The following is a 15,526-nucleotide window of genomic DNA, read 5'->3' as shown; positions in this document are numbered from 1 at the left end:
GGTATCTGCAAGCATTCGCTGTTACACGTGGGTAAGCGTAAGTTGACAGAGATGAAGCAGTATTTTATTAAAAAGTCTTCCTCTCGGAAGCAAAGGAAAAAAGATTTCTTCTCTCTCACATATGAATATGTATGCCTGTACGTGCAACTGCCGTACCTAAGGCCCAACATCAGCAGAGGAGAACTCTTCTAGACTATCCTAATGTTTGATAACTATAACAGCTAAAAACTGTTCTTAGCTGTGATGGAAGAAAGACTTTACTTAAGTGCAGTTTTAGCGTTTTTGCATTGTTAATACAACGGTATAGTTTTTTGGTGGAATAGGAGTAAACATTCTGAGTAATAGCTCAGATGTTATTTTCAATAATATTTTGGGGCATGATAAAGAATAACATATATTTATGATTTAACCTGCCTATTTATGAGGCAAATTACCCGGATCCATCATCTGGCTTTTCTGCTTGTTTCTTAGAAGCTTAATTTGAAATAAACCATACATATATGGTCTATATACATTTATATAGTGTGTGTGTGTGCATACCTCTCGATTGTTATTTGAGCAATCTCTGTAAGTGGAAAATATTTTCAGACACAGATTATTCTGTGTAGCATACAAGAGACAATAATTCAGCTATCAAGTATTCAATATTATTCACTCAGCCATGTGGTGGCAAATTCTCTCTCTCACCTCCCCATCCTTAGGAATGCTCATTACTTGAAATAATTTTGTGTCCCAGTCCTGAAGGATGTGAAGGCTAGGATTTAAGATTCAGTACAGCTGTTTGTGACTAGAAAGACATGTCAATCGTGAAGCTTCTAGACTCAATTCAGAAGTTAAATTTGTCTAGTATTATCATAAAATGGAAATACACCATCCTACTGCCAAAGTAGTTAAATACTCAGGAGTAAGACCATGGTTAATAGGACATTAATCATTAACCATTATTCAGAGTCAGTTTGGATCAGGCTGGAGGAATTATAAAAAGTATAAATGAGCTCTGAAAAAGCCAGCTGAGTTTGGCTGACAAAGCTATCAAGTGGACAGGAAGAAAAAACTAATCTGTAGGTAGATAAGACTTGCACAAGTGACAGACCTGTGGACTATAATGAATGAACAACTCTCTGGCTGATTGATTTACTCGGATGTTAATAAACAGTTTGCTGTCGAGACTTGTCCGCAGTCGCAGTACACCACTGGTCTCCTGGGAGTCATTCATTGACGGATTTTGGTCTGTCTGTATGGCAGCAGGCTGCAGAGGCCACTGTATCTCAGCGTAATTCCTTCTTCTGTTCAAGAACGCCTTCTTGAATGGCTTCTCACAGGGAGAATACGCCGCCTTACAGGATGATTGCAGGGGCTGCACAGATGTTGTGAAGGTATACATAAAAGCGGTCGAATCGCAGACCTTGCGTTAGCTCCCGATGAATGCATGAAACTTCTCCAGAGTGGGAAAGAGAGTTGTTCTGCGTTAATGCAATCCAGAAAGTGTGTTACTTCAGAGCTCCCATATTGTACATATGAGTAAGAGCTGGGGTTTTTTTTAGGGCTGCACATCATTCCTGGACCACTAGATGAATATAGTTGTCTTTTAATTTTATGGTAGACTATTGACAATACAAATTTATTTATAATGCAGGTAATGCTTTAAAATATGTAACACTTTTTAAATACTTTTAGATATTAAGTTTTAGCTTCCCAGTCTAAAAATGTTGACTATAATTATTAAATGTTTAAGGTATTCCAGTCTTACAAGAAGGGGTTTTGGAGTGCTATTTACCATTTTCTTTGTTCAGCTTAATTTCTTTCTTTTTTTTTTTTTTTAAAGCAAATCTTTCTTACATGATTATAATACCTTAGAGGTAATTATTAAGATTAAGCACCTGGCTTATATAAATTGTCATCTCAATTCACATTCAAGTAAACCAGAATTGCAACAAATAACAGAGGTTTTTCTAGAATCCTTTTAAAATGTTAAGTTATTTGTATACTCCAGTTCTTCATATTCTCATTTTTGTCTTGGTTTGTGAAGACTGGTTTTAAATTAGTAAACAGCCTTTCAAGGCTCATGGTAGGTCTTAGATAAGGTGCAAAAATGATGCTAAAATATGCAGTGATAATTGAGTGTCAATTTAAGAACATGTTCCCCATTGAACAGGTGCCTGTTGTTTCCTGTGAACTTGAGGTTATTGTTAATACATTGTTAACAGGTTCCCAGGAGTTTCCATGCAGTTCATTTCACACTTGGACGTTGCAATATTTGCAACAATTCACAGAGTTCAGAAATGTCCAGGAGACTTTGGCAGGGACAGCCAAGCAAAATGCTAATAAGGAAAACAGAACAGAAGTCTGAGCCAGAATTCCACTGTTGCCAGACTCCATCAGCACTATACAATGTTGACATGAAAAAAAGTTCTTTCCTCTCTTACAGCCATAAACCAATGGGGATTTTATTTATTTATTAACAGAGAAATAACAAAATGAAATACAAGGGAGGGCTCGAAAGAAGCCCATTGTGTTAGGCCAGTGACATCTCTCTCAAATGAATGAGGATCCGTGAATGGGTTTTGCTTCGTAACACAGCTATATAACACGATGATCTAACAGTCAGATCAGTGTTTGTCATCCTGCAGAGTAATTTACAATTCTACAAACTGGCAGGAAAATACTAGTGAATCAAAGCTGATCTGATTTATAGTCTTATGCTTTGGTGTAAATGCACCAGTTGTATGAATACATACAAGGTGTAAAGCAATAGAGAGTCAGCCGATTGGACTTCTAAAATCTTAGGTCAGTCAAACGTCAGATCCTAAGAACGTCTTAGACCTATGCTTTACTTCTGGTTGGAACAGTTAACAGTAAAGTTGTGTTATGTAATGAAAGACTGACCTCCAAAGGGCAGAAATTGGAGTAGGCTGGCTTGTGAAGTTCCCACCAAGATATGTAACAAGACCCAGACTTCTAAGGAAACAGCTCATAAGCACCAACAGCATCATCAAACTTTAGTTTGGCTTTTAGTCTGAAGCCCATCCTGGGTTTGGGTGTACACAACTATTTTTAGCAAATCTCTGCAGCAGGGCCCTCTGCTACCTAACTGTTTAGTGTGATGCTCGTACTATCAAAACTGAGTGGCAAGTTTTCACAGTCTTGACTCATGTGACATCCTACTTCTAAACAGGTTAACTTCTGGATTGAGTGCTTAAAAAAAAAAAAAAAGAGGCAGCTAGCAGGCTCCTTCAATGGTGTTTCCTTAGAGGCTGGGCATCCTTCTTTCATCTCAATTATCAGAAAGGCAGCAAAATAGTTTTCATAAAAGTCTGGTTTATAACTGGTAGATGTCTTCTGACTCACAAGAAATTGCACAGCTTGTAAGAACGGTTCTTGACACAGCAGCCTTTGGTAAGAACAAAATAATAGGGATCTCCCATAGGGAAAAGATGCTACCTGACTGAGGAGCTAAGCAGGCTGAGAATTTTATATTAGTAAGTCTTAGGGTATTTCAAATTTATTTGTGTAAAGAAAGATGCAGAGTGCCAAGAGAGGGTCTCTACAGAAACAAAGTGAGAGTTGACTGTGTTATGAGGGTAAGTAATATATGAATCTGTTCTCTTTTTTTTAAAGTCTTTTTCCAGACATTGTGAAGACCCACATTAGAAAACATTTCCCCCCTAGATCTCCTTTGAAACTAAACCCAAAAAATAGAACCCTCAGCAAAACCCTGAAGTAGCAGAAAAATCCATCTGCTAGCCTAATGAAGATAACTGGTAGAAGTCTGTGCTGCCTACTGTCCCCACTTCCGTCTCTTTAAAGGTATTTGAATTGCCCTGATTCCCATATTAATTAGTCTGTAGTACAGTTTAATTGCATCGTACTATTTTTTTCCCAATGAACTGAGCTTTTAATGAGTAATCGCTTTTAATAACCAATTAAAAAATAGCCTATTATTTTGTGTGTGTGATGAAACTCATCACCTTAGCTCTTTATGTTTGTATACATACACACATATTTTAATACTTTGAACAATAAATCTATTACATCCATGTATCTATCTTTGTTATAAGTGAGTTATACCTTCACTAAATGATGGCATTTGAATACACGTACCGCCTCCCTCTCTTATTGAGCCTAAGCAGGACAAGAGATGAAGAGCAGCTGCGGTAGCAAGACGACTTTTGTTTAAAATTGAAGAAAGAACGAACTGAAGAAAGCAAGCCTTGGATTGCATCCACTCAACCCCAGAAGAGTTGTGTACAGCGCACATTTTCATTAACTTCAGGTACTCAGTGCTCGTTTGCTAAAGAGCAAAGTACACAGTGCCAAGGAACAGAAATTAAGAGTGTGAGAAAGTACTGCAGCCCACAAGTTGTGTAAATGATGACAGACAACTACAATTAAAAGTAGGTTTATCACAGAACTGATAAAAGAGTAAGCTCCGATGGCTCTTTAATAAGATGCCAAGCTAGAGCATCAGTGCAAGAATGATGACTGGATGTCAATGGCACAGAAACCAGACGATGAGAACTGTCTTAATCGAGTGAGAAAGAGGGGGAAAAGCCAACCAAACAAAACCCCCCTTCCATGTAACACTCGTTTCATTTGCTGGGGCAGGGGTGTCTACTCATCTTGTACAAACGCTGACTGGCAGCCCAGCAGCATGTGGGGCCTGACATGCACATCAGGACTGATGAAAGGTGTAATGTCTGGCAGGAGTCTGGGGCAGAGTCTGACAATTGCTTGTCTGCCACGTGACCACAGGGCTACCTAACCTCCCCGGCCCTCTGCCTGGGTGGCCAAGGCAGTAGTCCCTCCTCTGGGAAGGGTTCAGCTCTCAGGCTGGTGCCTGCCTGAGGTATTTGCATGAGGTGCCTCTGCACCCTGGCTCTTTGGTCATCACGCCGAGGTGGCTGCACTTGCCAGGAGGGTAAGTCTGGCTCTCCTGCCAGGACGGTTTTGAGCTATGCCCTCTGACTGTTTCTGTATTTCTATCTTTATGCTGCAGTTCTGTCCCTATCACTGAAACAGAGTGAGAAGAGGGCGCTTTGTGGTCTGGTGGGAGTAAAGACACAAGAGAAGACAGCTTGCTGGGTACACATAGGTCAAAATCCTGCAGTCAGCTCTGCCAGCGTGATGGCAAGCAGCTGCACTAAGCCCTTGGCAGGGCTGAGGATAAGGGGGGTTTTTGCCCAGCTCAAAGGATTTCTCTCTAGAGCCATTATTGTTTCGACTTCTCTGTGCAGGATCCAAAAGTAAGCCATTTTCATATGGATTAATGCAGTTTTTGCCATTAGAAACAATGGCAAAACTTGCCAGGCACTATGACTGGGCTTTCCAGCACTGGTCTAGTTCTTACATGGTGTAGCTAGTAGTCACAGCTTGCACGTGTGAATTTTATTGCACCAAAAAGTCTAAATCTTTCCTTTAGACTTTCTGTCTCATAATGAGAGTTATTCTAATTACTACAGTATATCGTTTCTACTTTGCTTTGTCTGTGGACTCTGTCACATTCTTTCTGATCCCCATATGAATTAAATATCCCCAATCTTGTTCTTTTTCTTTTTGGCAATCCTGTATATGAAAGGCTGAGTATCTGTTAATTGGGGCACCTGTTCTCTAGAGATCGTTCTGGTTTTGCTCAATATGAAAGATGATGACAATTAAGTTACCTTGGAGCTACAGGAAACACTTCAGTGTATATTAGCTTATCATGACTTTAAAGAAAAGAACTAGTTTATAGTTATATAATTATTTTTATCAGATGGGGGTGGGGGGAAGTTTCAGTTCTTAGGCTTCTGGCTTTTTAGTGATGCCAGTGGGAACTAGGTGTTCAAATCCCACCAAAGGCTAACTCCCTTGGTACTGGCCAAGTCAATAATACATGCTGTAACCCCACGACAGGTTATAATCCCCGTTTTATGGCTACTTGGATGGCTACTTACAGCACTGTTGCTTTACTGCAGCTGATCAAATAGCGCAAAGAATGAGACACAGCTGATGTGATTCTTTATTTATTTGTGTACAAAGAGGCACTATTTGATTTGCTGTCATTTCCAAGTGCAGGCTAGACTCATTATCTTACCACTGTCCCCAGCAGATCAGTTACAGCAAGGGTGAAGCTGGCAAGATAACTGGAATGGCAAAATTAGCTCAGTATAAAATTTGTTCCCAAGTGGCTGCTGGCATGAAGCAAGATAACAGGTGTAAACAACAATGGACACAGTTATAAAAGCTAAAATTTTAAAAACCTGATAGAGACATGAAGATTTAATCCAGTCCATAAGCACCGTCTCCTTTTGTTTCATTATCCTTCTGTTAAAAATATATGTGGTCAGTTTGAAAAGATAACACTGTGAGAGTTTTGTTTTGTGTTTTTCTTTAAATGTACCACAAAATTCTGTTTATGAACATCCCCCTTCCCAAATCAATTACTCCAGCATTGTAACTGTATTGCAGAACACTATTTGCAAGCAATTCATTAATTATAAGTGTCCAGCTATATTTTACCTTCTGATTTTTCAGCATGCCTTGCAGTAAACAAGTAGTGTAAACGCTTTTGCTTTTCTTGTTTTGGACAGTTAGTCATAAAAAGTACATCCAGCCACAGCAATGCTGGTGAGTATCCCACAATTGCATGTGGAAACAGTAAGTTGCAAAATGAGTCATAAGTAATAAAATATACTGTCATATAATGTTGAAGTGTACTGGACTGGAGTAACTTACTTGCTGCTGTAACCACAGGAGCAGCGAAGGTCATCAGGGAGGTGGATGAGTGGAGTCCGGCCAGGGGCGTGGCGGTTGAGGAAGAGCATCCCAATAGTTTCGCAGCAGGAGCAATGACCCTTGCTTTGTTTCTGCAGGTAAGAAGGTTGTGCTGAAGCCAGAAGGGACTGTTCTGATTTACTGTTGCTGGAGAAGAAATGTAACTGGATTGAACTGTGCAAAGTTACCGAGTAACAGTAGACTGCAATCCAGAATGTGTGGTGTTGGATGAGACAGAAGAAGGTTGAAAGGGTAATGGAAAGCTTTGACCCGGCTAAAAACCATTCAGCATTTTCTATCTCTGTTAACATTTCCTTGCTTATGATTTAACTTTGTGCTGTTTCAAATACCTCTTTTAAGATACAAGGCACAGCATTAGTTTAGGACAATGATCTCAACTGAGACCAAAGGAGGTGACACTTTTTTGCTGTGGCTTTCAAGTAATGACCTTTTGCTCAATTACACCACAAGTTTCACGTAAGCTCTTTCATCCTCTACTTATTATGGACCACATCAAAAGGCCCCCTTTAGATTCAAAGTCTGATAAAGCATAGGCAATAGGCAAAAGCTGGAGGTGGGTCTTGGTGAAAGCAAGCTGCTGTGGCTTGTACTCAAATGTTTCCTTCAAGTGCTGCCCTCCCTCCCCCTGCTTCCTGTATTCTCAGATGTAGTAAAAGGCTATTTTCAGGGATATTCTATCTATCTTTATGTGTCTCTGTCACTTTAGATAACTTCCTAGAAGATCTAAAAAAAAAACAACTTGCAGGGATTTCAGAAAGCCAACAGGCTCTAGCTTTGTGCAGCAAAAAGAATTCCCTGGCAAAGAGGCAATAATGCCATAGTGCATTGCTGCAAATTTCCTACAGGATTTTCATTCTAGCTAGCCTTCTATTCTTTTTTTCTGCCCTGGATTCTGGGCCAGAATGATTATTTATGTATTTATTTCACCTACTGGGCCCTTCTGCAATGTCTGGGAGCAGCTGACAGCAAAGGAAAGCACACGCCACTTCCTCTCCCCTCATAATCGCAGATTATGAGAGCTCAGTGAAAAAAGAAAATAGTATCTTACAAACCTTAAGTCCTGCTACTGGGAACGCAGCACACTAAAGCGATAAGCCTTGTCAATGAAGTCTGCAGTTCTGTACAAAGAAGTACAGAAGGGCGTTAAAGCAGTGCAAGCTTTTTGGGGCAACCTGGCCCAGAGCAGTTTGGCCTTGAAGGCAATAAAGGCTCTAACTTTTGGACTAAGATTTTTCTGAATCAGGGCAACAAGTAGACCACATCTGCATACACATCCTAAGGAGGAGTTAAGCACAGGGAGGGAGCACATCAGACGTGACTACAGACTATGGCAGTACTAGCTGTTGAAAGCCATCTTGTCATCGGCCGTGACAGCAGTGACAGAAACGCAGTCCAGTAGCGTCCCACGGTGGTCCTCGCTGATTGACATTTGTTCAGCCTGTTTCTGCGTTGTTCATAACGTTCACTTTTTGTGGCTGTCTATTCTATATAAGCTGAATGGATGGTGGTAGGTGGGGAAGGTGGCCAGGTGAAGCAGAAAGGAAGTGCAACAAAAATCCATTAAAGCTCCTGCAGACAGTCCAGCCTAGGGCCATGTGACCCAGATTTGGCTTGGTGCAACTCTGTAATGAAAGCGGGGCTTTAGAAGGCAAATCATTGCTCTTACCTGAATGGATGCTGAATACTCACTCTCCTACTGCTTTCTTGTGTGGTCAAAGCTCATTTACCTTGCTAACCTCCAGATTCTTATTCTATAACCATGGCATGGTGATGACGAAGGCTGCAATTTATCTCTTTTTACTTAGAGCAATGTGGGAGGGAGTTTCTTCTATTTAGCTCAGGCTGGTCCAGCCCTTTGGCAGTCTCAAGCTCATTTTGTAGTCCTCCATTCCTGCTGTGTTGCGTTAGGAAGGTCTACGCCCAGACAAAAGGTAAAAGCCCATACATCCTTTATTTGAGCATTTCACAAATAAATTACAAGTTTCTTTGCAACCACGTCATAAATCAAAATGTTTATTTACACCTCAGAAACAGCACGCAATTCAGCAACTAGGGCCCAAAGGAACGATTAACTGGAAAAGTAGCTGAATTAAGTATCTTTAAAATCAAACAAAATATTTTCCTCCTTGCTTGAACTTTAAAAAAAGAAAGAAAATAATAAAAAACTATCTTGGTGGTAACTTAAAGAGACAGAGTTTCTTATGGGGCAAATATGATTTTACAGGAGGGTTCTGTCTGAAATGGCAGTAACAACACAGCTTGTTTGTACTGAATTCACCATCACAGTCCACCAGATGTGCTCTTATTCTACAGTCCCAGGCAGGGTGTGTATGCACGTGCATACACATCTTCAGACTACATTCATTTTTTAACCCCAAGTCATCAAATACAGTCATTTGCTGCTGCAGAGGAGGAGTCTAATGTTCAAAGGGTGGATGAAGCTTTCCCAAATAGCTGTCCCACTGAAAGCACAGTAATGCAGAATTCTGGCTATAAACCCTTCCCTTTCCACTACTGGTGACCTGCTGATACATAGACAACTGAAAATGAGTCCGTAAACAGTTATGCATATCTTCAAATGATATACTTGTCTTGAGAGGGGACAGCTAAAGGTAGCATAAATGCAACATGAGAGTTCGGATAAGCCTGGGTTTTAGTGTGTGGGTTTTTTTGCCTTTTCTCTTTAAATCAGACTGGTTTGGCATACATAACCCATGCTGTCCCTTAACTCATGTATTCACCCATAATTCATGGAATTAAACTGCTTATTCCAAGGCCCCATGTTGTATTAGTCTCCCTCCATCTGCATATATTTTATATATATATATTTATATATGTATGTGTATATCTCTATATATCTACATATATACACACACATAGCAATTGTGCAACCAGTAACTTTCCACTGAGAGTGTATGAGTGTATCCATTTCATTTGGACAAATATAAATCAACTAGCATATCTCGATGTGAGGCAAGAGAACAGTGTAGTCAATGGGTTATGTGTTTTACATGGTAAAATAGTCCACTATATCTGCTTTAAATAGAATAGTTATAATGATACTTATGTACTAATGTACTTTGCCTGTTAATTCTAAAGATTATAGATTACAGAGTTAATGGAAAGAAAATAATGGCTATTTTAGTTATTTATCTTTTTGTTAGCATTGGACAGTGTATCTCTCAGACAACAGAGTTTCTAGAGATGCAATAAAGGGAACATAGGATCAGAGTTTTGCCTTAGACTTGGTGTTCTCAAGCTGATGTGACTTTAATATAGTTTATCTTGTGGGTGGTTTTTTTTTTTAATTAAATAAGACATTATTAAATCCATTCAGAAAGAAACTTAGCCTTTGGACAAACAGGGATATAAAATTATTTGTGTACAAAATTCTGTTATGTTTCAAGTGGCTGAGTGTATTAGTAGCAATTGAGAAGAAAATTGGCAGCTTTCTCAGTATTTCAGACAGGAGGCCTTCACAAAGGAAAGACCAATGATGTAGAAGTTGTTAATATAACGTCTTTCTTTTTGTAGTGATAAAACATTTAGCTAGGGCCCTACAAACTGATTATAAGTCCATAATTCAATAAGTGAGGTTTGTATTATAGCGATCCCTAACTTAAATGACTATGCAAGACACCAGGACGAATTATTTGACTACAGGCCACACCCATTTCAAATAAAGGCTAAACCAAATTATGCTGGGTGCCTTAGAGACATGTTAAAGCAGTCGGTGAAGGAAGTGAGTCATCTGTGGGAGGCATCTAAGCTGTAGGTTTCTCTGTATGTCACAAAAGACAGACTTCCGATAATATATAAGCACTCAACAATCCTGTGACAAATATTGCTGCTTTACTATTCACAGCAGACCAGTAAAAGCAATATGTGGGGAGGTTTAGATGAAAAATTTCATCTAAATATTATTAACTGAATCTTAAACAATTCTAGTAATGGAGTTGCTCTTTGATTTACACCAGTGTAAACGTGATGAGAACAGGGCTCAGAAAGTGTATTAGCCAGTGTTCCACTCCTACCTAATTTTCCTTGATACCCAGTAGGAAATTCAGCTCGTTTCCTTTTGTTTTCATCTTCAGACCTACAGTTACTGAACAAAATGTACATTAATAAATGCACATAGGCATATTGTAAAAGCACACACATGAGGTGTACGGACAAGGGTTCAATTAGCGAGTACACCCCAAATGAGACCTTTGTCTTGCTAATAAGCTCCTCTCACTGATTAACTGCTATAACCAATTTGTGTTTTAACAGCAGATAGATACTCTTTTCAAGTGAAATGATTTTTGCACAAGAAGTTTTATGCGTGTTACAAAATGAAAATCAACAAGTTCACTGCCTTTCTGGCTCTAGACAGCACTGTGTGTCTACAAACATAGACTGAAATAAACATTGTAGTGACCAAAATAGCTAGGTAGAAATAAGTGCTATGTTATAAAAACAGCAAGCTTGGCTGAACAAATGTTAAACATAATTAACTATAAAAAAAATGACAACCAGTTTTGTAACTTCTCTACTTTTTCATGATATTGTGGAAAAACTAATAAATTATTGTTGCTCCTTTGTTTCAGGAAATGGGCATCATTTTTTGAGCCAGAGCTGACAATCTTACTCAGGTAGGAAAACTCAAATTCTAATATGGTTCCTCACTTGTATAACGCTACAGAAAGTGCCACAATCTCTTGTTAAATGGGGCTTGTTCTCAGGTACAGAGAGGGAGAAACATTAACATGGCAGCTTCATCTTCTCTTTGCATGCTTAGCTAGTCCAGTGATTAGCTCCATCTGAAGCCTAGAGACACGCATAAAGGCTGGGAGGCTTTAATCTAGGTGCAGAAATAAAGCGATACTGGTGAATGAAGGCTTTGATGCATCTTGGTTCAGAGTTTCAGCCATGATATGGACCTCTCTACGTGTCAAAAGGTTGCAGCATTATCCAAGAAGAAAGATCTCTTGTCCTCGGGCACAAAGTAGAAAGAGTCTTCCCGTTGTTAGTGTAGTTCCAGGCAGAAGAGATTTTTCTTTGTTCCTCATTTTGCATGCCCTTGGAATGATCCACCAGACGCTATGTGGGCCTTGGTTTAAACAAGAAAAGGGCAGCTTTATCTGGTACTTGATAGAAGTGACACTAATGTCAATGGATGTCTTTCCAGAGATGGGTTTTGCTGGATAGAGAGAGGAAGCAAGCAAGTAGAAAAAGAGTGTATTTGTGGGGGAGGATATTATAATTTCTTTTATTCGAGACAGAGGTTTTGTAGATCAAAGCATAGGGTGCGGTTTATCTTTGGGTGCATTTGGATGCATTCATTAAATATACATGTTGAAAATCCAGCATTGTTATGCATTTGTTGGTTTTTTTCCTTTTGAAAACTTTGCCTGAAAACGATATTTTTTTGAAAGACATGATTGTTGATGATAAAGCAGCGGCATATGATTATTACAAGGCATGGGCAGAGAAAGAGAACTAGAAGCATGCTCATGTTAATGTTTGAGATCAGGCACTTTCCTGCTCAAACGCCTGCAGCTGCCTAACAGCCCGCTCCTGAAGCCCTTGCGCAACAGAAACTCCCACTGACCTCAAAGTACCACTTTGGTAATTGAAACACCTAGAGCGTGCTGCGAGAGAAACAAGGTCAGGGGGAGGTCTTACTTGGTCAGGAGTGCAGGAGTTAAGCTGGAAGAGAAAAATAGGTTCCTGTCTGAAGGCAGCTTGTATCTTATCAAGAAATCTACATTAGGAAAGTTCACAACACAAACTAATTTTTCCTCTGTCGCTGTTGTTATTACTCCTTTTGATTAAAAAAAACCAAACAAACCTGTTTCATATTTGGTACAATACAGGAAGTCAGAGAAAAGCTATTGTACAGCAATTTTTAACCACCAACACACATTTAATATCTAGTGTAGCATTATGGAAAACTAAATGTAAGTTTGGACTTTTTAATGCTTCCAAAAAGCTTTACTATTGAAACATATACGTGGTGTGGAAGATATGCTCGTAATCTCACTGTAGTAAAGACAACATACAGTATGACTCATAAGTACTGTAAAAATGCTAACTAAAGAATGCAGCTGCAAAGTTCTATTGCATAAGGAAGCTTTCTTGTTTAAACTTTAAATAAGCAAGTTTATTAAAATATTCTAAGACACTTACCTTACCCTAGTTACTGGCAAGCTCTAATAAAAGCCACAGTCTGTCACTAGTATACTTTTTGTGTTAATTTTATAAAAATTTGGTGTGAGCTTTGATGGATCATTTACAATTTATTAACAAGATGATCATCTTGGTACAGTTAGAAGGGTTTTTTTTAACCTTACATGCTCACAGAATAAAAAAGGATTCATATTCATATATAACGAACACCCTTTTTTTCCATGTCTGCAAACAAGTGTGGTAAGTTTACACACACAAAAAAATGCTCTTGTTACTCTTAACTGGAAACTCTGTGTACATGTGTATGTATGTATATATATATTCAAAACTATATATATGTGTGTGTGAATATATTTATAGAATAGGGCATCTGTTTTCCTCCTTGCGCTTACGTATGTAACAACAGCTGCATAGAGGCTGAGAGAGAGAGCAGTGCTGCTGAGAAATACTTTGCTGTTCTAATCAGCTTCTCACATGCAGACATCTACCTACTTGACTGTGTCTGCAGAGCTGACAAAAGACTTAAATTTTGTAAACTGCCCCGGCAAATCATTATCTGCAGGAACATAAAGGAAGCTGACTTTAGCCCCTTTAAAACCAGGCCCGGCACTCCTGTTGCTGTAAGTCGTGACCCATACGGTGCCGGTCGCAGCTGGCTGCTTCCCGCTTTCTCACAAATCAGAGCTGCGCAGAACCTCCCAGCGCTGCTCTCGCCGACATGGGGAGCGAAGCGCTGTGCTCCTGCTGGATCGTAAATTCCATTTGGGGCATAAGGAAAGAGTTCAGATCAGAAACAAGCCGGGGGACTTGCATTTCTTGTTTGCTGAACCTGAGGTACAAGAAGTGACACTGCAGAGCCCTGGGCCCGCTTTATGTGGTGTCAACAAAGTGGCTGTTGTAGCGGTAGGATTGCAATAGGCTCTCTCCTTCTGGCCACACTATAAACAGCAAATACAGTAGGTTTAGCCATGGTAGAATAGTTACAATTCATCTGCGGCTGTATTATTCTGCTTTGTCCCTTGCACGCTCCAGATGAATATTTTATAAAAGCTAAACCTGTGGTATAACTCTTCTCTCTATATAAATATATATATATACATACACTCATACATATACAAATACTAACCCACAGACAAAATATTTTCTGAACAGTTGAATAGCAACAAGTCAACAGATAGAAAAAAATGGAGTCAATCTGTTTTCTGCTCCCCCAAGGTCCAGTTTAGATGTCATGGTCTTTTAACATTCAGAGAAAATTCGCATAAACCTTGCGACTTGCAAGAGGAATCCATTAATGAACGGAAGTTAGGGTAGAGGCTGTCAAACACCAATGTATAGTCGGACAGATTAAGTGAGGTTGCAAATTAAACTGAATCTGGAGCAACTGAGGCCTAGTAGTGAAGAACAGTAACTGTAAACTGCAATCTTCAGATCTGACGTTTTCTTTTTTCTCGTTGCCATGGCAACTCAGTAGGACAGCTTCAGATGTCAGGAGTTCTTACAGACCTAAATGATGGGAAATGTGTGCGATTATTACTACGTGGATCACAGTGTCTTTTAACTTTTTGGTTTTTTCCCCAATCAAATTACTGATTGAATGCATGCACATTTATCAGTAATTAAATATAAATTACCCAGGTTTAGAAGCAATTATTTGTGAAGACAGAAACCTCCAAGAAGAAACCCCCAACTGTCACCTGGGGCATTCAGAGACCTTTGTAGTGCAATTCAGGAAGATGTAGTGCGGAGGTCTGAGCATAAATCTCGAGCCAGGACCTGATTCTCCCCATTTGAGACCTTGATCATTTATGTTAGTGCAAGAGTGCAAGTAAAATGCCAGTGAGTCACTCCCTTGCGTGCACGCCCACTGACAAGCAAAGAGCAAACAAACAATATATTTTTAAAAATGACACAATTATAGTGCCTTGTAGTTTGTGAATATACCAGGGAACAAAAGAGCTGGCATATCATATTAATGTTGCTACAGAAATATAGATCTTATGTGGAGTAACTTTTTTTTTTTCTTTAAATAAAGTGAAGGTGGCACAACTTGAATAATTTTACCCACTCTAGATAGGCACCCCGATAATACAAAGGTAGTAAAGAGATTCAGAAAAAGAGAGATCAGGAGCAAATGTAACATTAGCTGTAACTAATGGGTCACTTTCCTCCAATTTTGCTTGGACACTAGTAAATTGCAAATATTCGGCTTTGCCATAAAAACACATAAGAATAGTAAGAATAATACTAGCAAAACACATAGCTAAGTTTGATCTGGCTTCTCTCAAACAAATACAACTTCTGACCCTACAGTGTTGGTTTACTGGTTGTGCTGGTTTAGAGTTAATTTTCTTCACAGTAGCTAGCATGGGGCCATGTTCTGGATTTGTGCTGGAAACAGCGTTGATGACACAGGGATGTTTTTGTTCCTGCTGAGCAGTGCTTACACAGAGCCAAGGCCTTTTCTGCTCCTCACCCCACCCCACCAGTGAGGAGGCTGAGGGGGCACAAGGAGCTGGGAGGGGACACAGCCGGGACAGCTGACCCCAACTGACCAAAGGGCTATTCCATACCATATGAT

The 15,526-nt window shown here is 39.5% G+C and overlaps 1 protein-coding gene across 1 annotated transcript in view; it reads right to left on the bottom strand.

The window, feature by feature from the left end:
- Positions 1–8,706: 8,706 nt before the first annotated feature.
- The window catches only part of CDH13 (cadherin 13), a 521,177-nt gene continuing 514,357 nt past the window's right edge, over positions 8,707–15,526 (bottom strand). The window contains exon 14 of the mRNA XM_072871837.1: positions 8,707–14,451. Coding sequence (XP_072727938.1) covers positions 14,444–14,451 — 8 coding nt within the window. The 3' untranslated portion in view covers positions 8,707–14,443. The remainder of the gene's footprint in view (positions 14,452–15,526) is intronic.

This window comes from Ciconia boyciana, chromosome 9 (genome assembly GCF_034638445.1).
Source record: "Ciconia boyciana chromosome 9, ASM3463844v1, whole genome shotgun sequence".
Taxonomy (NCBI): domain Eukaryota; kingdom Metazoa; phylum Chordata; class Aves; order Ciconiiformes; family Ciconiidae; genus Ciconia; species Ciconia boyciana.
This window is presented reverse-complemented; position numbering and strand designations above follow the sequence as displayed.